This window comes from Bombina bombina, chromosome 6 (genome assembly GCF_027579735.1).
Source record: "Bombina bombina isolate aBomBom1 chromosome 6, aBomBom1.pri, whole genome shotgun sequence".
Taxonomy (NCBI): Eukaryota; Metazoa; Chordata; class Amphibia; order Anura; family Bombinatoridae; genus Bombina; species Bombina bombina.
In genome coordinates this window covers 120,006,945-120,034,115 of record NC_069504.1, presented here as the reverse complement: position 1 = coordinate 120,034,115, position 27,171 = coordinate 120,006,945, and the positions used below count along the sequence as shown (strand labels likewise).

At 40.0% G+C, this 27,171-nt stretch overlaps 1 protein-coding gene across 3 annotated transcripts in view; it reads left to right on the top strand.

Moving 5' to 3' along the window:
* Positions 1-27,171, top strand: part of LRRK2 (leucine rich repeat kinase 2) — a 649,887-nt gene that overhangs the window by 243,804 nt on the left and 378,912 nt on the right. For all 3 annotated transcript variants that reach the window (XM_053716587.1, XM_053716586.1, XM_053716588.1), the window contains 3 exons: positions 12,516-12,640; positions 13,073-13,206; positions 14,461-14,605. In XM_053716587.1, coding sequence (XP_053572562.1) covers positions 12,516-12,640; positions 13,073-13,206; positions 14,461-14,605 — 404 coding nt within the window. The remainder of the gene's footprint in view (positions 1-12,515; positions 12,641-13,072; positions 13,207-14,460; positions 14,606-27,171) is intronic.

The following is a 27,171-nucleotide window of genomic DNA, read 5'->3' as shown; positions in this document are numbered from 1 at the left end:
GTTTTTAGAGGTCCCTGTATACACTGAGGCATTTCCGATCCAAAAGAGGGTGGCGGATATTATGACTAGGGAGTGGGAGAGACCAGGTGTACCGTTTGTCCCCCCCTATCTTTAAGAAAATGTTCCCCATAAACGACCCCAGGCGGGACGCGTGGCAGATGGTCCCTAAGGTAGAGGGAGCTGTTTCAACACTTGCTAAGCGTACAACTATACCAATAGAGGACAGTTGTGCTTTCAAAGATCCTATGGATAAAAAATTGGAAGGATTGCTGAAGAAAATATTTGTTCAGCAAGGTTTTCTTCTTCAACCAATTGCCTGCATTATTCAGGTAACTACTGCAGCAGCATTTTGGTTTGAGGCTCTGGAGGAGTCGCTCCAGAGGGAGACTTCATACGACTAATTCTTTTATCACTGATGCCGCTTTACAATTAGCTAAGTTAGCGGCGAAAAACTCAGGTTTTGCCATCATGGCGCGAAGAGCGTTTTGGTTCAAATCGTGGTCGGCAGATGTGTCGTCCAACACGAAACTGTTAAATATTCCTTTCAAGGGGAAAACCCGGTTTGGCCCAGAGCTGAAAGAAATTATTTCGGATATCACTGGGGGAAAGGGCCATGCCCTTCCACAAGATAGGCCGTTTAAGGCCAAAAACAAGGCTAATTTTCGCTCCTTTCGCAACTTCAGGAGCGGACCTGCTGCAACCTCTGCTGTCGCAAAAAAAATGGGAGTGATACACCCAGTTCCAATTGCAGAACAAGGACTGGGCTTTTACTCAAACCTGTTCGTAGTTCCCAAAAAGGAAGGAACTTTCAGGCCAATCCTGGATCTAAAAATTCTGAACAAATTCCTCAGAGTTCCGTCTTTCAAGATGGAAACCATTCGGACAATCTTGCCGATGATCCAGGAAGGTCAATATATGACTACCGTGGATCTAAAGGATGCGTACCTACATATCCCTATCCACAAAGATCACCATCAGTTCCTAAGGTTCGCCTTTCTGGACAAACATTACCAGTTCGTGGCCCTTCCTTTCGGGTTGGCCACCGCTCCCAGAATTTTCACAAAGGTGCTAGGGTCCTTTCTAGCGGTACTAAGACCACGGGGCATTGCAGTAGCACCTTACCTAGACGACATCTTAATACAGGCGTCGTCTTTTCACAGAGCCAAGGCTCATACGGATATTGTTCTGGCCTTTCTAAGGTCTCACGGGTGGAAGGTGAACATAGAAAAAAGTTCTCTGTCCCCGCTCACAAGGGTTCCCTTCCTGGGAACACTAATAGACTCGGTAGAAATGAAAATCTTTCTGACAGAAGTCAGGATGTCAAAACTTTTGAATACTTGCCGAGTTCTTCATTCCATTCCTAGGCCTTCTGTGGCTCAGTGCATGAAGGTAATCTGTCTAATGGTTGCGGCAATGGACGTAGTCCCTTTTGCCCGAATTCATCTCAGACCACTGCAACTGTGCATGCTCAAACAGTGGAATGGGGATTATGCAGATTTGTCTCCTCAAATACAAATGGACCAGAAAACCAGAGTCTCTCTTCTCTGGTGGTTGTCTCAGGATCACCTGTCTCAGGGAATGAGTTTCCGCAGGCCGGAGTGGATCATTGTTACGACCGATGCCAGTCTGTTAGGCTGGGGTGCGGTCTGGGACTCCCTGAAAGCTCAGGGAGCTATGGTCTCGGGAAGAATCTCTTCTCCCGATTAACATTTTGGAGCTGAGAGCGATATTCAATACGCTCCAGGCGTGGCCTCAACTAGCGGAGGCCAAATTCATCAGATTTCAGTCGGACAACATCACGACTGTAGCGTACATCAATCATCAGGGAGGAACAAAGAGTTCCCTAGCGATGAAGGAAGTATCCAAGATCATCAAATGGGCGGGGGATCACTCCTGCCATCTATCTGCAATTCACATCCCAGGGGTAGACAACTGGGAGGCGGATTTTCTAAGTCGTCAGACTTTTCATCCGGGGGAGTGGGAACTCCACCCGGAGGCTTTTGCTCAGCTGACCCAGCTATGGGGCACTCCAGAATTGGATTTGATGGCGTCCCGTCAGAACGCCAAACTTCCCCTTTATGGATCCAGATCCAGGGATCCCAAGGCGGCATTGATAGATGCATTAATAGCGCCTTGGTCATTCAGTCTAGCTTATGTCTTTCCACCGTTTCCTCTTCTTCAAACAGGAGAAGGCTTCGTTAATTTTGATAGCACCTGCATGGCCACGCAGGACTTGGTATGCAGACCTAGTGGACATGTCATCGGTCCCACCATGGAAACTGCCATTGAGGCAGGATCTTCTAATTCAAGGTCCTTTCAAGCATCCAAATCTAGTTTCTCTGCAACTGACTGCTTGGAGATTGAACGCTTAATTCTAGCTAAGCGTGGTTTCTCTGAATCAGTTATAGATACTCTGATACAGGCCAGAAAGCCTGTCACCAGGAAAATTTACCATAAGATATGGCGGAAATATCTTTGTTGGTGTGAATCCAAGGGTTACTCGTTGTAGCAACTGGTTCACTTTTGTATTAAGGGTTTGAAATATAACAAAAATCCTTCAATAAATAAAGGATGTGTTTCTCTTTTGTAAACTAAGCAGGTAATGGTAGTTTAAATTACCTGAATAGATACTGTGAGATTGTTACTTTTGAAATCTTTTAGTAAATAACATAAAGGTTTGAGACAGCTGAGTAGGTATAACTTTTAGTCAGGTAGAATTAATATTGAGATAGCAATTCAAAGGTATTGAAGTCAAAACCTGTCTTCACGCACACACACAGACATTCTAAAATATATACAGTTCCAAGCAATCCAAACCACACAAACAATATATCATAATTGGATGTTCCAAACTTTACTGATAGTAGTGAGCAGAGTTTGTTGCGGTTTTATATGGCACAACTTATACTGAATTAGGAACGTAAGTATAACATTGCTGCACAGAGTAAGTCAGTTCAAACGTGAGGTAAATTAGAGGATACAAAGCAAGGTAAGTATTATCCAGATAGCCAACATACAATACCCCACAAAGATCCGATAAGAGCAGAGCTAAGCAGTGACCGCCGATGGCGGTGAGAAGCTGTGTGTGCGCGGCTTGGTTTCCGGAACGCTGAGGATGTAGATCCGGATGCGTATGAATCTGAAGACGATGTCAGGTAGAAAATCCTCAAGGGAATCAGCTGTATCTACAATTAGCAAGTAGGAATGGCACAAGGAAGCAAACGTAACTGTGAGCTTCAATATTCAGGCAATGAGTGTTGAAAGTTACTGCCCTATAAAGGAAAGTTAATTAGGAGGGAGGGGATAATCCTAAAAGGAATATCACAGATCCCCCCAGTCAAGGAATCACCTCAGGGGATTCCATCCGAGGTTTCTCTGGGTAACGACGGTGAAAAGCAGTAACCAGACGAGGTGCATGTATCTCAGTAGACCTTTGCCAAGAATTTTCCTCCGGACCATAACCTTTCCACTTTATTAAATATTCCAGCTTATGTCGTCTTACTCTGGAATCAAGAATAGACTCAACTTCAAATTCTTCCTGATTCTCCACCAAGATAGGCGGGGGTCTTAGATTAATACCTTGATGGTCTTTAGCAGAATAAGGTTTAATGAGAGACACATGAAATGTGGAATGTATTTTATATGAATCAGGCAAAATGAGTCTAACTGCGTTCTGGTTGATGATCTTATCAATCGTAAAAGGTCCTAAAAATTGATTGACAAGTTTTTTACATGGTATTTGCAACTTAAGGTTCCTGATGGATAGTAGAACTTGATCACCAATTTGATAAGTGGGACTTGGACTATGATGTTTATCATAGTTACGTTTTTGATAGTCTTTTGCCTTTGAGAGAGAATCCTTCAATTGATCTAACCTTTCTTGTAAAGAATTGGTGAATTCTGTGGCACTAGGTGAGTTTACTTCTTTTCTAGAAAGAGATACGGTATTGGGATTAAATCCATAAGTAGCAAAGAAAGGTGACATTTTAAGAGAAGTGGAAACAGAATTGTTGTAAGAAAATTCTGCCATGGGGATATAATCAATCCAATCATCTTGTAAGTAGGTAATGAAACACCTAAGATATTGTTCAAGGGTTTGATTCGTTCTTTCTGTAAGTCCATTTGTTTGGGGATGGAATGCAGTAGTGTATCTACTATCTACTTTTAGTAATATGCATAGGGATTTCCAGAAAGAAGAGGTGAATTGTGTACCCCTGTCCGTAATTATTACGGTGGGTAATCCATGTAATCTTACAATTTGATTCAAAAAGGCTGTAGCTGTTGCAAGAGCGGAAGGCAATCCTTTCATAGGTATGAAATGAGCCAGACGCGTTAGATGATCTATTACAACTAGTATGGTAGTGTGATGTTGAGATTTAGGGAGATCAACAATAAAATCCATAGATATGGTCTCCCATGGTTTATCTGGGATAGGCAGAGGTCTTAAGAGGCCTATGGGTTTTTTATGGGAGATCTTGTTTCTAGCACAAACATCACAGTTTGTTATGTATAGGTAAATTGTGTGGTTCATCCCAGGCCACCAGAAATTTCTTCTAGTTAATTCTATGGTTTTTTGGATTCCCAGGTGACCAGCTAAAGTTCCATCATGGGTTTGTTTAAGGATAGTGTTCCTTAAAGATTCAGGAATGAACAACTTCCTTTTGTAATAATATAGTCCCGTCTGTGGATCTTTATCACAAGATCCAGGTATGTTAGGGTCTTTATTTAGAACCTCAAGTATTTCTTGTTCTAGAGAAGATATAACTCCTATGAATCTTTCTTCAGGGATTACAAACTCAGGGTCATCAGACAGATCTTTTTCATACATTCTAGATAAGGCGTTTCCCTGGTTTATATGTAATTAAAAAATTAAACCGGTCTAAAAAGATGGACCAACGGACCTGTCGTGAATTAAGTGTTTTACTTTTCTTTAAGTATTCTAAGTTCTTGTGATCAGTGAAAATTATGAAAGGGAGATTTGAACCTTCAAGGAGATGTCTCCAATGTTCCAGTGAACATTTTATTGCCAGTAATTCTTTATCCCCTATAGTATAGTTCTTTTCAGCAGTAGTGAGCATTCTTGAATAGAAGGCTATGGGATGGGTTTCTGTTTTATCTTTATTCTTTTGTGAAAGAATTGCCCCAATACCAGTATTTGAGGCGTCTACTTCAAGAATAAATTGTGTATCAAAGTTGGGTAATGTTAAAACTGGTGCATTAATGAATTGATTCTTTAGAGTCTCAAAAGATAATTGAGCTTCCTTGGTCCAAGTAAATCTCTGTTTCTTACTTGTTAGTTGTGTTAACGGTTTTACAATTAGTGAAAAATCTTTAATAAAACGACGATAAAAATTTGAGAACCCAATGAATCTTTGTAGAGCTTTAACAGTTGTGGGAACTGGCCAATTTACAATTGCAGAAACCTTTTCTGGATCCATCATGATTTTATTTGGTGTTATAATATAACCCAAGAACTTAATTTCTTGAACGTGAAAAGAACATTTCTCAAGCTTAGCGTATAGTTTATGGTCTTTTAGCCTAGTAAGCACCCAACGTACATGTTTCTCATGATCTTGTAATGTTTTAGAATAAATGAGGATGTCATCCAAATAAATTATAACACATACATCCAACAAATCTCGAAAGATTTCGTTAATAAAATGTTGGAATGTAGCGGGCGCATTACTTAGGCCGAAAGGCATCACATTGTATTGATATAGCCCATAACGTGTTCTAAACGCTGTTTTCCATTCGTCACCTTGTTTGATTCTAATTAAATTATAAGCACCCTTCAAATCAAGTTTAGAATAGATGGTGGCGCCATGTAAGCGTTCAAGAAGCTCAGGAATTAAGGGTAGTGGGTATCTGTTCTTTAAGGTAATATCATTTAGTGCTCTGTAGTCAATAATAGGACGTATCGTCCCATCCTTGTTTTTAACTAAAAACATACCTGCTGCTGCAGGGGAAGTAGAATGTGAAATGAACCCTTTGCGCAGATTATCGTCTAAGTAGGTTCTTACAAAAGCTAGTTCGGTTTGAGAGAGGGGATATATTTTCCCATGTGGAACTTGTGACCCAGGTATTAGATCTATCGGGCAATCGAACTCCCTGTGTGGGGGAAGACTTTCTGCCTCTTTAAGGTCAAAAACCTCTGCCAGATCCTGATAAGGTCTGGGTATCCCATTCTCTAGAGTAGCTATGGTACAGTGTGGGTAACAGGTCTTCAAACAATAAGAAGAACTTAGTGTTATTTTATTTTGAGACCAGTCTATATTCGGGTTGTGTTTCTGCAACCAGGAAAACCCCAGGATTATTGTGTGTAATGATATAGGAATTAAATCAAATGAGATATATTCAGTATGACCTTCCTTAGTGGTTATAAGTAAAGGTATAGTGTGATGAGTTATTGGACCTTGTTGTATTAGTGAACCATCTATTAATTTAACAAAGAGAGGTTTTGCTTTACACACAATAGGTATTTTATTATTCTTAACAAAGGTAGTATCTATGTAACTCCGTGAGGCCCCTGAATCAACCAAAGCTTTAGATTGAATGTTTTTCTGGTCCCACTGTAATGAAAAAAACAAAGTCATTTGTGTTTCCAATGTTAGATTAAATAAATGAGTGCTGTGGGTTAGCTTACCCTTCTTTTGCTTCAGAAGTTGAGGACATGAAGAAACAGTATGCTCTTTATGAGCACAGTAGAGACACAAATTTTCCATTCTTCTCCTGGCTTTTTCCTCTGGTGTGAGGGGACCTTTGATGACTCCAATTTCCATAGGCGTAATGGTACTAGGTCTTTCCTGAGTAGAGGTATAGTTAAAGGGACGTTTTGGTATGACATCATAACCTGCTTTTTCAGCCTTTCTTTCACGGAGTCTTCTATCTAAAGTTGTACTGAGTTTTATAAGAGAGAGAAGACTGTCAGGGGCATCCAGGCGGGAGAGTTCGTCTTTTAAGTTTTCTGACAATCCTAAGCGAAATTGAGTACGCAAACTAATCTCATTCCATTGAGAGTCTTCTGCCCACATTTGGAATTCAGTTGTGTATTCCTCAATGGTTCTTTTTCCTTGCTTTAAGGAACGTAATTTTGTATCTGCAGTGATTTGACTGTTGGAATCCTCATATAGGTTTGTGAGTGCTCGAAAAAAATCTTGTAGTGAATCTAGGATAGGATTATTACTTTCAAAAAACCTATTAGCCCATGTTCTTGGTTCCCCTTGTAAAAAGGAAATGGTTGTGCATACTTTGATTCTCTCTGTATGATATGTACGTGGTCTTAGAGAAAAAAGTAGATGGCAGGCATTTTTAAAGTCCCTAAACTCATTCCTTTTACCAGTAAATGGTTGGGGATAATGAACATGTGGTTCTGGGCTTTCAGCACTTTTAGTAGGCAAACAGTCTTTTAGTAAAGCTCTCAATGCAGCAGTTTCTGCTTGCACTTCAGTTAACCCTTTATTTAAATAGTCTAGTTTTTGATATATATTAGTTAACTCATTCTTTACTTCCTGAGGATTCATGTTAGGTTGTTATATAAATAAACCCTTATTTTTTAGGCCTGAATATTATGTAGCAACTGGTTCACTTTTGTATTAAGGGTTTGAAATATAACAAAAATCCTTCAATAAATAAAGGATGTGTTTCTCTTTTGTAAACTAAGCAGGTAATGGTAGTTTAAATTACCTGAATAGATACTGTGAGATTGTTACTTTTGAAATCTTTTAGTAAATAACATAAAGGTTTGAGACAGCTGAGTAGGTATAACTTTTAGTCAGGTAGAATTAATATTGAGATAGCAATTCAAAGGTATTGAAGTCAAAACCTGTCTTCACGCACACACACAGACATTCTAAAATATATACAGTTCCAAGCAATCCAAACCACACAAACAATATATCATAATTGGATGTTCCAAACTTTACTGATAGTAGTGAGCAGAGTTTGTTGCGGTTTTATATGGCACAACTTATACTGAATTAGGAACGTAAGTATAACATTGCTGCACAGAGTAAGTCAGTTCAAACGTGAGGTAAATTAGAGGATACAAAGCAAGGTAAGTATTATCCAGATAGCCAACATACAATACCCCACAAAGATCCGATAAGAGCAGAGCTAAGCAGTGACCGCCGATGGCGGTGAGAAGCTGTGTGTGCGCGGCTTGGTTTCCGGAACGCTGAGGATGTAGATCCGGATGCGTATGAATCTGAAGACGATGTCAGGTAGAAAATCCTCAAGGGAATCAGCTGTATCTACAATTAGCAAGTAGGAATGGCACAAGGAAGCAAACGTAACTGTGAGCTTCAATATTCAGGCAATGAGTGTTGAAAGTTACTGCCCTATAAAGGAAAGTTAATTAGGAGGGAGGGGATAATCCTAAAAGGAATATCACACTCGTGGAGTAAGGTTAGGATTCCAAGGATATTGTCTTTTCTCCAAGAAGGTTTGGAGAAAGGTCTGTCAGCTAGTTCCTTAAAGGGACAGATATCTGCTCTGTCTGTCCTGTTACACAAGCGTCTGGCAGCTGTACCAGACATTCAGGCGTTTGCACAGGCACTAGTTAGAATCAAGCCTGTCTACAGACCTGTGGCTCCTCTTTCTTCAAGGTTCTTCAAGGGGTTCCGTTTGAACCTTTGCATTCCATAGATATTAAGTTATTATCTTGGAAAGTTTTGTTTTTAGTAGCTATTTCTTCTGCACGAAGAGTTTCTGAATTGTCTGCTTTGCAGTGTAATTCACCCTATCTGGTGTTCCATGCAGATAAGGTTGTTTTGTGTACCAAACCTGGTTTCCTTCCAAAAGTGGTTTCTAATAAGAATATTAACCAGGAAATCATTGTTCCTTCTCTGTGCCCTAATCCAGTTTCTAAGACGGAACGACTGTTGCACAATCTTGATGTGGTTCGTGCTTTAAAATTCTATTTAAAAGCAACTAAAGATTTCAGACAAACATCATCCTTGTTTGTTGTGTATTCTGTTAAGAGGAGAGGTCAGAAAGGGACTGCTACCTTTCTTTCCTTCTGGCTGAAAAGCAGAACCGATTGGCTTATGGGACTGCTGGACAGCAGCCTCCTGAACGAACTACAGCTCATTCCACCAGAGCTGTGGCTTCCACATGGGCTTTCAAGAATGAGGCTTCTGTTGAACAGATTTGTAAGGCAGCGACTTGGTCTTCACTGCATACATTTGCCAAATTTTACAAATTCGATACTTTTGCTTCTTCGGAGGCTATTTTTGGGAGAAAGGTTTTGCAAGCAGTGGTGCCTTCCGTTTAGGTTACCTGACTTGTTCCCTCCCTTCATCCGTGTCCTAAAGCTTTGGTATTGGTATCCCACAAGTAAGGATGAATCCGTGGACTGGATACACCATGTAAGAGAAAACAGAATTTATGCTTACCTGATAAATTAAAACAAAAGTACATATAAGGATACGTGTTTTTTCTTGTGCAGATTTCTGTATCTCTTGTGTCTTTTCTGTCCTTGACGATTTCTCAATAGAAGGGAGAGAGAAATAGCAACATAGTGTAATTCTGTGATGGTTAACAACAATGTATCAGGTTTGTGGCCAAATGCCTACTCACATGTACTTGAGCTTACGACCAAGCTCAGGGGAATGCGCACACCCACTTTATACTGGTGGGTAAACAGTACTCTCACGATGGATATGATAAAAGATATTTATTTAAAATATATAATAAAAACGTCACAAATGCGATACACAGCAACTAGTACAGAGGTTAATAGAGCCTTATATTGTAATATTGCTCACAAAAGTCAACTCCTACTGCAGGATGTCAGCGGATTCAGGCAGCAGAAATTTAGCCGCTGCACTGATCACCTTAGACCCAAATGGGAGTGGCTCCTCCTACAGGTGTGATCGCAAGTGTATAGACGCCCAGAAGAGTAGAGAAATCCAACGATCGTTTCGCTTTGCAGCTTTTTCAAGGATATCCTTGAAAAAGCTGCAAAGCGAAACGATCGTTGGATTTCTCTACTCTTCTGGGCGTCTATACACTTGCGATCACACCTGTAGGAGGAGCCACTCCCATTTGGGTCTAAGGTGATCAGTGCAGCGGCTAAATTTCTGCTGCCTGAATCCGCTGACATCCTGCAGTAGGAGTTGACTTTTGTGAGCAATATTACAATATAAGGCTCTATTAACCTCTGTACTAGTTGCTGTGTATCGCATTTGTGACGTTTTTATTATATATTTTAAATAAATATCTTTTATCATATCCATCGTGAGAGTACTGTTTACCCACCAGTATAAAGTGGGTGTGCGCATTCCCCTGAGCTTGGTCGTAAGCTCAAGTACATGTGAGTAGGCATTTGGCCACAAACCTGATACATTGTTGTTAACCATCACAGAATTACACTATGTTGCTATTTCTCTCTCCCTTCTATTGAGAAATCGTCAAGGACAGAAAAGACACAAGAGATACAGAAATCTGCACAAGAAAAAACACATATCCTTATATGTACTTTTGTTTTGGGTTCTTTTTAGAATCATCACATTTATATTCACATTTTCTTTGATTCTGATGTTTGGTATATTGTTTATATTACCTGATAAATTACTTTCTCTTACGGTGTATCCAGTCCACGGCCCACCCTGGCAATGAAGTCAGGTTCAAATTTATTTTAGTAAACTACAGTCACCACTGCACCCTATAGTTTCTCTTTTTCTCCTAACCGTCGGTCGAATGACTGGGGGGGTGGAGCCTGAGGGGAGCTATATGGACAGCCTTGCTGTGTGCTCTCTTTGCCACTTCCTGTAGGGATTGAGAATATCCCACAAGTAAGGATGAATCCGTGGACTGGATACACCGTAAGAGAAAGTAATTTATCAGGTAAGCATAAATTCTGTTTTTCTTTCCCCAACAGGGAACAGCATCAATCCCTCTCCACATACGCATTTAAAGAGACAGTCTCTTTCATGTTGAATTACACTATTACCAATATCAGCATTTGAACTATATTGCTCAACCCTACCCAGGGTTCCATTTGATCATTTGCTCATTTGACCCTTCAGGCAGCCATATCCTAGCATTATCACTGTTGAACACAAGAATGTGACACTTTAGACCAAAGTGAACAATAGCAAAATTAGGCCTGTGTATGTGATTTTAAACTAAATGTTTTCCTTTATTTTGAAACTTATACAACTCATTAAAAGTTAAATTTTAGAATTCATCCCCCCCCCCCTTTTTTCTCTTTCTGAGATTTGACAATTACCACCAGTTGTGATCAAATTGTAAGATCGCATACAAGAAAACATTTAGAAAAATGTCAAATAGATGGCGCTGGTCTGTACAGTGATGTTTCTCTATATGGTGTCAAGAAAAAACAAAATAGTAACTTACTCCATAAATAGGAGAATCCGGCTTGTCTCAGCAAAGAAGAATATCAACAGTCTTCTTCTTTGCTGAGACAAGCCGGATTCTCCTATTTATGGAGTTACTATTTTGTTTTTTCTTGATTTACTGGACACCTTTGGTCATTTTGAGTCTTCATTTGCTTGCAGACCTATTAACAGGTTCTTGAGAGATTCTGAAACTATTCTGGGGAACTACACCACTCTAGAGACACATTACATCGCAGCTGAACTCCCACTACTTATGGAGTGAGTATACTGCACTTATATTAATTGGATCCTACACACACCTCAAGCCCTTTTTCTCTTCACCATATAGAGAAACATCACTGTACAGACCAGCGCCATCTATTTGCCATTTTTCCACTTGTATAAAACAGTCACAGAGGAGAGATTGTAAGAAGGCTGCGGTCTTATCTAAAAGGAGAGTATTAGTTCTTGTTGTTAAATTTAAGTGTTATTTTCCATCTAGCACTGTATATTGTATCTTTTTGTATCTATAAGAAAACATTTAGTAACTTGTAACCTTCTGAGTGCTATATGTGTATTCTTAAATTGGAGACTCTCACATCTCCTTAGTTTTTTCAAAAATATATTGCAAATTTGTTTCATTATGCATAACAAAATATTTTATATAAAAAGCTCAAGGTGTTTACCCTCCCTTTTTGAGCAATAGAAAGGTAAATATTGAATGTGTATGGGTGCATTTCAGTTTTAAAAAAAAGAATTATTGCAATATGTTACCAATGGCACAAATGCATCTAGCAATAGTTATTGTTTTTCAGCAGCAAATGCACAATCCTGTGAGGGCTCATGCCCCAATATTCAAACACCACACCTTTTCAGAGAGTCAGCAGTGGTTTATATGACACAAATTAAGTTTGACACAACACATACCACCGCCAGCTCTCTGAGCTTAATAACTGATGCATGGGCTCACATAGCATATGTGCGTATGCCACTGAAAACAGTCATCATTTTTATTTGAAGTATTTTTTCTAATGACCGTATAATGCAGAAATGCTTCTATTTAAAACTGAAATGCACCCATGAACTTTTATATCTCTTTGATGAAAAATAATTTTAAATATTATAAATATAATAATCATTTATTGTTGTTTATCTCAGTATTTTTTTTTTTCAAAGCATTATTAATTTGGATGTAAAGTATGTGTCTGTTACAAGCGTTACAAATGCAATGAAAAAGCATAAGAAGGTGTCTGCTGTCCAGTTGGAAGCACTACGTGTTTTGTTGCAAATTGTGTTCTATGGTGAGTACAATTTACCTATAGCTTTGACATAATAAATACATTAACGAAGGGACATTATAATCAACATTGAATAGTGCAAGCAATAAGACATTTCCTTGTAAACATGCTTTTGTTATCACTGACTCAGTTATACGTTTTATATTTCATCGAGCACAAGAGAATATGTACATATGCCCTGTACACTTTCATTCTTGCGCTGCGTAATCTGTTGGCGCTCTACAAATAACCGATAATAATAATAATAAATCTAACATCAACCCTGTGCCTGTGAGTTGGTGGATACTGTGCGCCAACAGGTTGCAATCCACAGCCATCTACCTGATCAGATGCAGTGCAGTGCTTGTGTGCTTAGCTGTGCCTTCATTAATGGGCTTGTTACGAGTTATATATGCAGCTGTTTATACCCTTCTTTTTTTATTTATGTTATTTTAGATGGAGCAATTGATGTACAGAAAAATGCACATAATTCAGTGGAAGGCTCTTGCCTTAATCTCCCGCTGAAAGTGATTAAGAATCAGTGTCTATCTGAAGGAATTCACACATTAGTGTTACAGGCACTGAACAAAGTAAGTGTAGTGAAATATACATATGATTATATAGGTGATTCAGAAATGAGACTTTAAAATCAGGAATACATTTCAACTGTGTCATGTGACAAAAGCTTAGACTGTTGAGGTAGCAAGATTCATGGGTTCGAGGTCATAATATTCAGGCCTATTGCTTGTGCAACTATATTGTCACAGCATTACTATGGCAGAGAAAAAAAAAATGTATCAACATTTTCACGCACTCAATAAAATTGTTGGGCATAAACTCTATTTCACCCCTTGTATGCCAAGTGATGTGACCTCTCTGGCTACCAAATGATAACTTTCCTCTGTTGTGATGTTGTGGAATTGATTATATTGTTGCTCAAATATTGTTGTGGCTATATATTGCTATATTATGGTGTGTGATAATAAAATAGTTGTAGAATCTATAGTGTGATATCTAGGTTTTGAGCTACTTTAATGAGTTTTAAAAGGTTGTTGAAATATGAGATTTGACTTCTCGCACCATCATTTTCCTCCTTTACACTGATTATAAAAAGGGGATCAGTAGTAATAACTAGTAGTCTACTCTTATCTAGAGCACAAGCACATATGTATTAAAGGGCCACTGTAAGTAAATATTTTCTATGCCTGTTACTAACTAACTACCCCAAATACGCTTTTTATCAATAGCATTTCATTAACATATCTCTACCGTATATCAGAAATCTTGTCTGCAAATTTAATTGTTTTCCAAACCCACTCCATGGGTATCCTTTGCTCTGTACCAATCCGTTTACAATACCTAGGTTTCAAAATGGCGCTTTAAACACAAAGTTATTGGTTTAAGTATTTTGAACACTCAGTGCTGAAAATAGTGGGCAGGATAACGTGACATCATCGGCGAATAAAAGATATAACTTTTAGAACGTTATGAAACTTCGTTTTGGAGAAAATATAGGTCAGTAGGTTTTAATTAATGTTTATTAACTTTAATATGTTAGTTGTTTAGCTTAAAAATTATAACAGAAAGTAATCCTTTAATTATAAGCATAAAAGTTAGATTCTATGATAATTTCTTTAATGCGTTATCTGTAATACATTTTCACTTCTCATGCACTTAAAGGGATAGGAAAGTCAAAATTAACCTTGCGTGATTCAGATAGAGCATGTAATTTTAAGACACTTTTACATTCACTTCTATTTTCAAATGTACTTTGTTCTCTTGGAACTTTTAGATCCAGTATATTCATTTGTATGTATCTGATACATTTCATGCTATTTCTGCAGTTCATAGGTAATCCCGCTATTCAGGAATGTGGACTAAAGCTTCTTGGTTGTATAACAGAATGTCCAGGTGCCCTGGATTTGCTCTCAGAACACGGCGCTTTAGATTCTGTTCTCCACACGCTCCAGATGTACCCAGGAGAGCAAGGTATGGTCTTATGCATTTTATTTTTTCTAACTCTACAAATGTACAGAGCAGACCATTTACAATGATTTACTTGTAGTGTACAGCTGCTGCAGTAAACTGGGTGCCAGCACTAAAGAGACTTTTACCCAACTTCTGAATAATGGTTTTAACTGCATGAATCAATCAATTAAATTTTGTTTTGAGTATATTCATTCATTAATTAATTAATTCAAGGGGCTAAGCATTTTGTGTTTTCAAATGATTGCAAAGAATAAAGTAGTCAATATGATTTTAATAAATTTAATAAAGTTTTCTTATATTACCTGTTGAGTTGGAGGTTTGGTTGGTTGGGAAATTCTCTAATGAAGCCAAATCCAGCTACAGATTGTGGTTTCAGTTCATCTGGGAAACTGTTAGTGCCCAGTCTCCGTAAAGTACCTGGTGGTGTGCCAGAGTTGTGAGTTAATTTCTGTTTGTTTGGTGCTATTTATGTTATAGACTCTGCTGCACTGCAGGCTGCCTTTTTGTTGTGTATTTCTGTAGCAGGAAGTAACTTTTTGTATCTCATTTAAAATGATTATATTGCATTGAACGGCTGATTTGCTTTAATACAAACCAATGGAACACGTGTATGTACATACGCCTAGATTACGAGTTTTGTCAGTAAAGACCTGCGGTGCTAACAAGCCTTTATTTTCCAGCGCTCCCTTAAGCCAACGCTGGTATTACGAGTTTTTTGAATGGCTGTGTTAGCCTCAGAAAAGTGATCTTTGAGCAAATTTAGCTCCACTTCAACCCTCAATACCAGCGTTGCTTACGGTAGCGGCAAGCTGGAAAAACGTGCTTGTGCACGATTTCCCCATAAGATAGAATGGGGCTGAGCTGGGTGAAAAAAAAAACGAACACCTGCAAAAAAGCAGCGTTCAGCTCCTAACGCAGCCCCATTGTTTCCTATGGGAAAATACTTTCTAAGTCTACACCTAACACCCTAACATGAACCCCGAGTCTAAACACCCCTAATCTTACACTTATTAACCCCTAATATGCCGCCCCTGCTATCGCTGACACCTGCATTATACTATTAACCCCTAATCTGCCTCTCCGGACACCGCCGCCACCTACATTATCCCTATGAACCCCTAATCTTCTGCCCCCAACATCGCCGACACCTATATTAAATTTATTAACCCCTAATCTGCCCCCCCAACGTCGTCGCCACCTACCTACACTTATTAACCCCTAATCTGCCAACCGGACATCGCTGCCACTATAATAAATGTATTAACCCCTAAACCGCCGCACTCCCGCCTTGCAAACACTATAGTTAATTTTATTAACCCCTAATCTGCCCTCCCTAACATCGCCGCAACCTACCTACAATTATTAACCCCTAATCTCCCACACCCAATGTCGCCACTACTATAATAAAGTTATTAACACCTAAACCTAAGTCTAACCCCCCCCAAGTTAAATATAATTTAAATTAAACAAAATAAATTTACTATAATTAAATACATTATTCCTATTTAAAACTAAATACTTACCTATAAAATAAACCATAAGATAGATACAATATAACTAATAGTTACATTGTAGCTATTTTATGATTTATTTTTCTTTTACAGGCAACTTTGTATTTATTTTAACTAGGTACAATAGCTATTAAATAGCTAATAACTGTTTAATAGCTACCTAATTAAAATAATTACAAAATTACCTGTAAAATAAATCCTAACCTAAGTTACAAATACACCTAACACTACACTATCAATAAATTAATTAAATAAAATTTTCTAAAATAAAATACAATTAAATAAACTAAACTATATTACAGAAACAAATACTAAATTGCAAAAAATAAAAAAATATTACAAGAATTTTAATCTAATTACACCTAATCTAAGCCCCCTAATAAAATAAAAAAGCCCCCCCCAAAAATAAAATTTCTTCTGTTATGTGTGATCAGTCCACGGGTCATCATTACTTCTGGGATATAACTCCTCCCCAACAGGAAATGCAAGAGGATTCACCCAGCAGAGCTGCATATAGCTCCTCCCCTCTACGTCACTCCCAGTCATTCTCTTGCACCCAAAGACTAGATAGGATGTGTGAGAGGACTATGGTGATTATACTTAGTTTTTATAACTTCAATCAAAAGTTTGTTATTTTACAATAGCACCGGAGCGTGTTATTGCCTCTCTGGCAGAGTTTGAAGAAGAATCTACCAGAGTTTTTACTATGATTTTAACCGGAGTAGTTAAGATCATATTGCTGTTTCTCGGCCATCTGAGGGAGGTAAAAGCTTCAGATCAGGGGACAGCGGGCAGATGAATCTGCATTGAGGTATGTAGCAGTTTTTATTTTCTGAATGGAATTGATGAGAAAATCCTGCCATACCGTTATAATGACATGTATGTATATTCTACACTTCAGTATTCTGGGGATGGTATTTCACCGGAATTACTCTGTTAAAAGTACATTAAACCTTTTAATAGGTATTTATTATGTTAAACGTTTTTGCTGGAATGTAGAATCGTTTGCATTTTCTGAGGTACTGAGTGAATAAATATTTGGGCATTATTTTTCCACTTGGCAGTTGCTTGTTTTAATTGTGACAGTTTCGTTTCTCTCTCACTGCTGTGTGTGAGGGGGAGGGGCCGTTTTTGGCGCTCTTTGCTACGCATCAAAAATTTCCAGTCAGTTACTCTTGTATTTCCTGCATGATCCGGTTCATCTCTAACAGAACTCAGGGGTCTTCAAACTTCTTTGGAGGGAGGTAGATTCTCTCAGCAGAGCTGTGAGACTTATATATTGACTGTGATTAAAAACGTTGCTCTGTAATTTTTATGTTTCAAATTTAATTATTGTTACTTTACTAATGGGAACAAACCTTTGCTAAAAGTTGTGTTGTTTTTAAGGATTGATGCTATAACTGTCTTTCAGTTCATTATTTCAACTGTCATTTAATCGTTTAGTGCTTCTTTGAGGCACAGTACATTTTTGTTAAATAAGATTGTAACCAAGTTGCAAGTTTATTGCTAGTGTGTTAAACATGTCTGATTCAGAGGAAGATATCTGTGTCATTTGTTCCAATGCCAAGGTGGAGCCCAATAGAAATTTATGTACTAACTGTATTGATGCTACTTTAAATAAAAGCCAATCTGTACAAATTGAACAAATTTCACCAAACAGCGAGGGGAGAGTTATGCCGACTAACTCGCCTCACGTGTCAGTACCTGCATCTCCCGCCCGGGAGGTGCGTGATATTATGGCGCCTAGTACATCTGGGCGGCCATTACAGATAACATTACAAGATATGGCTACTGTTATGACTGAAGTTTTGGCTAAAATTACCAGAACTAAGAGGCAAGCGTGATCACTCTGGGGTGAGAACAGAGTGCGCTGATAATACTAGGGCCATGTCTGATACTGCGTCACAGCTTGCAGAGCATGAGGACGGAGAGCTTCATTCTGTGGGTGATGGTTCTGATCCAAACAGATTGGATTCAGATATTTCAAATTTTAAATTTAAATTGGAGAAGCGTTTCTACGCTGTGTACAAGATCTGTTATTAATGGGAGTGATCCATCCGGTTCCGCGGTCGGAACAAGGACAAGGGTTTTACTCAAACCTGTTTGTGGTTCCCAAAAAAGAGGGAACTTTCAGGCCAATCTTGGATTTAAAGATCCTAAACAAATTCCTAAGAGTTCCATCGTTCAAAATGGAAACTATTCGGACAATCTTACCCATGATCCAAAAGGGTCAGTACATGACCACAGTGGATTTAAAGGATGCTTACCTTCACATACCGATTCACAAAGATCATTACCGGTATCTAAGGTTTGCCTTCTTAGACAGGCATTACCAGTTTGTAGCTCTTCCATTCGGATTGGCTACGGCTCCAAGAATCTTCACAAAGGTTCTGGGTGCCCTTCTGGCGGTACTAAGACCGCGAGGAATTTCGGTAGCTCCGTACCTAGACGACATTCTGATACAAGCTTCAAGCTTTCAAACTGCCAAGTCTCATACAGAGTTAGTTCTGGCATTTCTAAGGTCGCATGGATGGAAAGTGAACGAAAAGAAGAGTTCTCTCTTTCCTCTCACAAGAGTTCCATTCTTGGGGACTCTTATAGATTCTGTAGAAATGAAGATTTATCTGACAGAAGACAGATTAACAAAGCTTCTAAATGCATGCCGTGTCCTTCATTCCATTCAACTCCCGTCAGTAGCTCAATGCATGGAGGTGATCGGCTTAATGGTAGCAGCAATGGACATAGTTCCCTTTGCACGTCTACATCTCAGACCGCTGCAATTGTGCATGCTGAGTCAGTGGAATGGGGATTACTCAGACTTGTCCCCTACTCTGAATCTGGATCAAGAGACCAGAAACTCTCTTCTATGGTGGCTTTCTCGGCCACATCTGTCCAGGGGGATGCCATTCAGCAGGCCGGACTGGACAATTGTAACAACAGACGCCAGCCTACTAGGTTGGGGCGCTGTCTGGAATTCTCTGAAGGCTCAGGGACAATGGAATCAGGAGGAAAGTCTCCTGCCAATAAACATTCTGGAATTAAGAGCAGTTCTCCATGCCCTTCTGGCTTGGCCCCAGTTAAAAACTCGGGGGTTCATCAGGTTTCAGTCGGACAACATCACGACTGTAGCTTACATCAACCATCAAGGAGGGACAAGAAGCTCCCTAGCAATGATGGAAGTATCAAAGATAATTCGCTGGGCAGAGTCTCACTCTTGCCACCTGTCAGCAATCCACATCCCGGGAGTGGAGAACTGGGAGGCGGATTTCTTGAGTCGCCAGACTTTTCATCCGGGGGAGTGGGAACTTCATCCGGAGGTCTTTGCCCAAATACTTCGACGTTGGGGCAAACCAGAGATAGATCTCATGGCGTCTCGCCAGAACGCCAAACTTCCTCGCTACGGGTCCAGATCCAGGGATCCGGGAGCGGTTCTGATAGATGCTTTGACAGCACCTTGGAACTTCGGGATGGCTTATGTGTTTCCACCCTTCCCGCTGCTTCCTCGATTGATTGCCAAAATCAAACAGGAGAGAGCATCAGTGATTCTAATAGCGCCTGCATGGCCACGCAGGACTTGGTATGCAGATCTAGTGGACATGTCATCCTGTCCGCCTTGGTCTCTACCTCTAAGACAGGACCTTCTGATACAGGGTCCATTCAAACATCAAAATCTAACTTCTCTGAAGCTGACTGCTTGGAAATTGAACGCTTGATTTTATCAAAACGTGGTTTTTCTGAGTCGGTTATTGATACCCTGATACAGGCTAGGAAGCCTGTTACCAGAAGGATTTACCATAAGATATGGCGTAAATACCTATACTGGTGCGAATCCAAAGGTTACTCCTGGAGTAAGGTTAGGATTCCTAGGATATTGTCTTTTCTACAAGAAGGTTTAGAAAAGGGTTTATCGGCTAGCTCATTAAAGGGACAGATCTCAGCTCTGTCCATCTTGTTACACAGGCGTCTGTCAGAAAATCCAGACGTCCAGGCCTTTTGTCAGGCTTTAGCTAGGATCAAGCCTGTGTTTAAAACTGTTGCTCCGCCATGGAGTTTAAACTTAGTTCTTAACATTTTACAGGGTGTTCCGTTTGAACCCCTTCATTCCATTGATATAAAATTGTTATCTTGGAAAGTTCTGTTTTTAATGGCTATTTCCTCGGCTCGAAGAGTCTCTGAGTTATCAGCCTTACATTGTGATTCTCCTTATCTGATTTTTCACTCAGACAAGGTAGTTCTGCGTACTAAACCTGGGTTCTTACCTAAGGTAGTCACTAACAGGAATATCAATCAAGAGATTGTTGTTCCATCCTTGTGTCCAAATCCTTCTTCAAAGAAGGAACGTCTTCTACACAATCTGGATGTAGTTCGTGCCCTCAAGTTCTACTTGCAGGCAACTAAGGATTTTCGACAAACGTCTTCCCTGTTTGTCGTGTACTCTGGTCAGAGGAGAGGTCATAAGGCTTCGGCTACCTCTCTCTCCTTCTGGCTTCGTAGCATAATTCGTTTAGCCTATGAGACTGCTGGACAGCAGCCTCCTGAAAGAATTACAGCTCATTCTACTAGAGCTGTGGCTTCCACTTGGGCCTTTAAGAATGAGGCCTCTGTTGAACAGATTTGCAAGGCTGCAACTTGGTCTTCGCTTCATACTTTTTCCAAATTTTACAAATTTGACACTTTTGCTTCTTCGGAGGCTATTTTTGGGAGAAAGGTTCTTCAGGCAGTGGTTCCTTCTGTATAATGAGCCTGCCTATCCCTCCCGTCATCCGTGTACTTTTGCTTTGGTATTGGTATCCCAGAAGTAATGATGACCCGTGGACTGATCACACATAACAGAAGAAAACATAATTTATGCTTACCTGATAAATTCCTTTCTTCTGTTGTGTGATCAGTCCACGGCCCGCCCTGTTTTAAGGCAGGTAAATATCTTTTAAATTATACTCCAGTCACCACTTCACCCTTGGTTTCTCCTTTCTCGTTGATTCTTGGTCGAATGACTGGGAGTGACGTAGAGGGGAGGAGCTATATGCAGCTCTGCTGGGTGAATCCTCTTGCATTTCCTGTTGGGGAGGAGTTATATCCCAGAAGTAATGATGACCCGTGGACTGATCACACAACAGAAGAAAGGAATTTATCAGGTAAGCATAAATTATGTTTTCCTACGCTATACTAAATTACAAAAGTTATCAGCTCTATTACCAGCCCTTAAAAGGGCTTTTTGCGGGGCATTGCCCCAAAGTAATCAGCTCTTTTACCTGTAAAAAAAAGAAATACAATACCCCCCCAACATAACAACCCACCACCCACACACCCCTACTCTAAAACCCACCCGATCCCCCCTTAAAGAAACCTAACACTACCCCATTGAAGATCACCCTACCTTGAGCCGTGTTCACCCAGCCGGGCACCGATGGGCCAGAATAGGACATCCGGAGCGGCAGAAGTCTTCATCCGATCAGGGCAGAAGAGGTCCTCCATCAAGCAGAAGTCTTCATCCGATCGGGGCAGAAGAGGTCCTCCATCCAGCAGAAGTCTTCATCCGATCGGGGCAGAAGAGGTCCTCCATCCAGCAGAAGTCTTCATCCGATCGGGGCAGAAGAGGTCCTCCATCCAGCAGAAGTCTTCATCCAAGCGGCATCTTCTATCTTCATCCTTCCGGCAATGAGCGGCTCCATTTTGAAGACCTCCGGCGCGGAGCCTCCTTCCAGCACGACGGACTAAAGACGAATGACGGTTCCTTTAAATGACGTCATCCAAGATGGTGTCCCTCAAATTCCGATTGGCTGATAGGATTCTATCAGCCAATCGGAATTAAGGTAGGAAAAATCCGATTGGCTAATGTAATCAGCCAATAGAATGGACCTCGCATTCTATTGGCTGATCCAATGAGCCAATCGGATTGAACTTCAATCCGATCAGCCAATCGGATTTTTCCTACCTTAATTCCGATTGGCTGATAGAATCCTATCAGCCAATCGGAATTCGAGAGACGCCATCTTGGATGACGTCATTTAAAGGAACCTTCATTCGTCGTTAGTCCGTCGTGCTGGAAGGAGGCTCTGCGCCGGAGGTCTTCAAGATGGAGCCGCTCATCGCCGGAATGATGAAGATAGAAGATGCCGCTTGGATGAAGACTTCTGCTGGATGGAGGACCTCTTCTGCCCCGATCGGATGAAGACTTCTGCTGGATGGAGGACATCTTCTGCCCCGATCGGATGAAGACTTCTGCTGGATGGAGGACCTCTTCTGCCCCGATCGGATGAAGACTTCTGCTGGATGGAGGACCTCTTCTGCCCCGATTGGATGAAGACTTCTGCTGGATGGAGGACCTCTTCTGCCCCGATCGGATGAAGACTTCTGCCGCTCCGGATGTCCTATTCTGGCCCATCGGTGCCCGGCTGGGTGAACACGGCTCAAGGTAGGGTGATCTTCAATGGGGTAGTGTTAGGTTTTTTTAAGGGGGGGTCGGGTGGGTTTTAGGGTAGGGGTGTGTGGGTGGTGGGTTGTAATGTTGGGTGGGGGTTTTGTATTTCTTTTTTTTACAGGTAAAAGAGCTGATTACTTTGGGGCAATGCCCCTCAAAAAGCCCTTTTAAGAGCTGGTAATAGAGCTGATTACTTTTGTAATTTAGTATAGGGTAGGGAATTTATTTTTTAGGGGGGCTTTTTTATTTTATTAGGGGGCTTAGATTAGGTGTTATTAGATTAAAATTATTGTAATATTTTTTTATTTTTTGTAATTTAGTGTTTGTTTGTTTTTGTAATATAGTTTAGTTTATTTATTTATTTATTTTTTTTAAATATTTATTTATGACAGAGACAGAGAAGATTATTACAATTTCGGTTACCAAGTATAAAAACATGTGTCACAGTGAGTATACATAGTGCATAAAAAAAACATATGGATTAGTTTTTTTTTTTTTTTAAAAAAGAGAAGGTATCTATACATCATTCAAATTTATATAGTGCACTAATAATTATAAAAGTGAACATAGAGAAATGCGTAGTGTAACCAGATAAACCTTTATACAATATCTAGTCTTTCTTTGTCTCTGGAGTTTCCCCCTTTTATCCCTCCCCCATTAGAAAGAACAGAACAAACCATAATAACAAAATAAAACAAAACACAACCATACAGAACAAGAAAAGAAAAAGAAAAAGAAAAAAAAAAAAAAATAAAAAAAAAAAAAAAAAATAAAATTAAATTTTTTTTTTTTCTCTCTCCTCCTTTATATTATATCATTACTTCATAACAGAAATAAGGATCCTCCCTCCCCTCTCTCCCCCCCCCCCCCAAATCATCTCACTCGGCATCCGTTGCCCATTCTTCCGGAAAACGGCCCCCTAGGATGTTAAGCTGAACAAACTCTGAATTTCTGAAAGGTTTGATTATTTTATTTTGTTGTAAAGGAGGCAGAGATTTTACAAAGGGTTCCCATTTTTTAAAAAATACTTCTAGGTATTTATCTTGCGGGAATGGTATATTATACTGTTCTGTTATAAGTTGATTGCAGAGGGCCATTTTAAATTGGGCCATAGTAGGTGCCGAGGATGCTTTCCATGCCTTAAAAATGAGACTACGTGCTGTTAGTATAATAGTATTTATCAGACTATAGTTCTTAGTAATGCCCTGGTACTTCACCAGAAAGAAGATTTCTACTGGGGAAAAGTTATGATTCAGCTTTAAAACCACCATCATCCAGAATGCAATCTTTCCCCAGTATTGACCTATTTTGGGGCAGCTCCATAAACAATGGAATAGGTCCGACCCTATAGATGAGCATCTGGGGCATGGCACCTTACTTTTATACCACTTAGAGAGGACCGCAGGTGTAAGGTATCTCTGCAGCCCAATTTTCATCTGTGATTCCCTCCACGTTGTCGGGACCCAGCTCTGCTGGATTATTTTGAAACTCCCAACAATAGTCTCCTCATCAATTTCTGGAAATAAAGTAGACCACCTAGCAATCATTTCATTAATTTGCAGATTTGAAGCTTTCTGATTTAGCACTAAATATAAGGGGGAGATAGCGTATATTCCTGCCGCATAGATGATAATCCTGGGCTGTAATTCACCCAGAGTCCATTCATTCCCATGTTTCCTGTTCAGCTCCCAGAGAAGATGCCTAACTTGAAGATAGGCATAGAATTCTCGCGCCCCTAAAGCAAATCGTGTCGCAATTTCATGGAATGTGACTGGCTGCCCTTCTGTATCTCGAATTTGACCCAGGGTCTGAAGGCCCTTTGACTCCCAATCTCTAAATATCTGATTATAAATACCAGGGCTAAACTCTGGATTGCCCACTATAGGTAAATATTGTGAGACATGAGGCGGGATTCCCACCTCTGTACACAGTCTTTGCCAGGCTACAATGACGTTCTTAAAGGTGCCTAGGTAGAATATATTAGAAGGCAGGGACGTAAGGGGACAATGCAATAGAGCCTTTAACTTAAAGGGGGCTACAGCCTTAGATTCCCAAGTGAAAGATGTAATCTGATCCTTCTCCGTTAGTCAATCTAAAGCAAATCTGGCTATAATAACCAGGTTATATGTCTGAATGTTAGGAAGTGCCAAGCCAGCTGCTAACTTAGAATTCATAAGCTTAAGAACGGAGATCCGTGGTCTCTTGCCATTCCAAAGGAATTTGGAGCAAGCTTTATTATATATAGTAATATCTCTTTTGTGTAAAAACCACGGAATATTTTGCAATATATAGAGGAGTTTTGGAAAAATCACTGACTTAATCAGGGTCACACGAGCGGTCAGCGAAATTGGTAACCTAGTCCAGTCCTCGAGCTTTTTCTTGCAGGAGTCCAGCACAGACCTATGATTTAGGCTATACCAATCTTCCGCGTTTCTAGATAAACGTAAACCCAGATAAGTAATCTGGGAAACTTCTTGAAAGGGATGCTTCACCCGTGATACTAAGTGTTTATGTATCCACATTAATTCCGATTTTGAGGTATTGATCTTAAATCCGGATATTTCCCCAAACTCTTGGGTTATCCTCTGTAGGATAGGCAACGATACTTTAAGATTAGATATAAATATAAGGAGATCGTCTGCGTATTGGAGAAGCACCAGTTTCTCCCCCGCCCATGTAATCCCTTCTAGTTCTTGTCGTAATCGGATAGCTAAGGGTTCTATACTAAGATTAAACAGGAAAGGTGAAAGCGGACAACCCTGTCTAGTCCCTCTGAATAGACCAAATCGTTGTGTAGAAGTATTATTAATAATCACCGCAGAGGAGGGGGTACTATAAATCAGGCGTATGTAGTTGGTAAAAAATCCTGAAAACCCAAAACGTTCCAACGCAAAGAATAGATGATCCCAACTGACCCTATCAAAGGCCTTCTCGGCATCAACCGTAAGAATGGCCCTGTCTATATTGTCGCCAGATTCTGCAATTTTGTATTTGTTAGAGAAAGATTCGAGCAAAATCAGAAGTTTCCTCGTATTCTTTACGGGATTGCGTCCAGGCATAAAGCCGGTTTGATTCTCATGAATTAGCTCGCCCATAAAGGGTTTCAGTCGTGAGGCTATGATAGCTGCTAACAGTTTATAATCAGTGTTCAGGACCGAGATAGGTCTAAAGGAGCTGGGTTGCTCAGGGTCCTTACCCTTTTTTAGAATCAGCGAAATATTTGCAGAAGCAAAGAGAGAAGAACATCGAGTGTTCTCTGAAAAATAAAAATTGAATAACTTAGTCAATATAGGTAATACCTGTGGTTGTAAAATTCTGTAGTACTCAATAGGAAGAGCATCCGGGCCGGCAGCCTTGTTAGATTTCGCCTTCTTAATTGCCCATGATATTTCCTCCTCCGTAATGGGAGTGTTAATAATGTCTCTGGCCTCTAAAGCCAGACGTGGTACTTTGATCTTGCTCCAGAATGCCTCTTTCTTATCTACATCAAGGGGATCTTGTTCATACAAAGTCTGGAAGAATTCAGAGAACAGTCTTTCAATATCTGGGTGGTTCGTATATCTCTTATCTCCATGTTTGATAGCGGTGATAGCCTGTCTAGGCGAAAAATTCGCTAATCTCGCTAAGAATTTCGCCGATCTGCCCGTGTAACCCCCGTATCTAGCTTTCAATCTAATTTCTTCCTGGGCACTAATCTGTTTCATGTGTGTGTCTCGAAGAGTCTTAGCTGTAGTGTAGGCCTCCCAAGTTTCTCTGGTATGTTTACTGACATAGGCTCTATAAGCGTTCTTAACGCGATTAGCTAATTGTCTAGTCACTGAGCTACAATGTTTTGACCAGAAGCGTGTATAAGATTTAATCTCTCCGCGTAAGACGGCCTTGGAAGCTTCCCAGAATGTCTCAATTTTATCCATATAATTGCCATTATTATTTTGGTAATCTGCCCACTTCGATCGTACGTGTTGCTGAAATTTTATGTTATTACATAGATGTCTGGGGAAGGAAATATAATTTGTTCCCGACCGCATCTGGCTAGTGTCAAGCTTTAGTATAATAACAGCATGATCAGAGATAACTATATCTTCGATTCCAGAGATCCAATTTCGGCCAAGCATTGTTTCTGATATCAGAAAATAGTCAAGCCGGGAGAATGAACGCTGGACATGAGATACACACGTATAGGTACTATCGTCCGGGTTCTGTACCCGCCATAAATCGACCAGGCCCAGATGCGAACATAATTTCTGAAAGATGCGTACCTTCCTGCCTCTGTTGATTAAAGCTCTTTTATTAGAACTATCTAAAAGGGGGTCAGCTAGCAAGTTAAGATCTCCTGCAATAATTAGATTTAATCCAATAAATTTATGGAGCTTTACGGTCAGAGCTGACCAGAATGTATGGTCAATTTGATTGGGTCCATATATGTTGCAAATTATATATCTAATATGCTTAATTCCTATTTCAAGTATTAAAAATCTCCCTTCGGGATCAGCCTCCATATTAATTATATGATAATCCAATCTCCGGTTTATCAATATTGCGACCCCCCTCTTCCTTGAAGTGAATGGAGCTGCTACCACTTCCCCTACCCACTTAGATTTAAGTTTGGGGGTTTCGGTGTTATTAAGATGTAG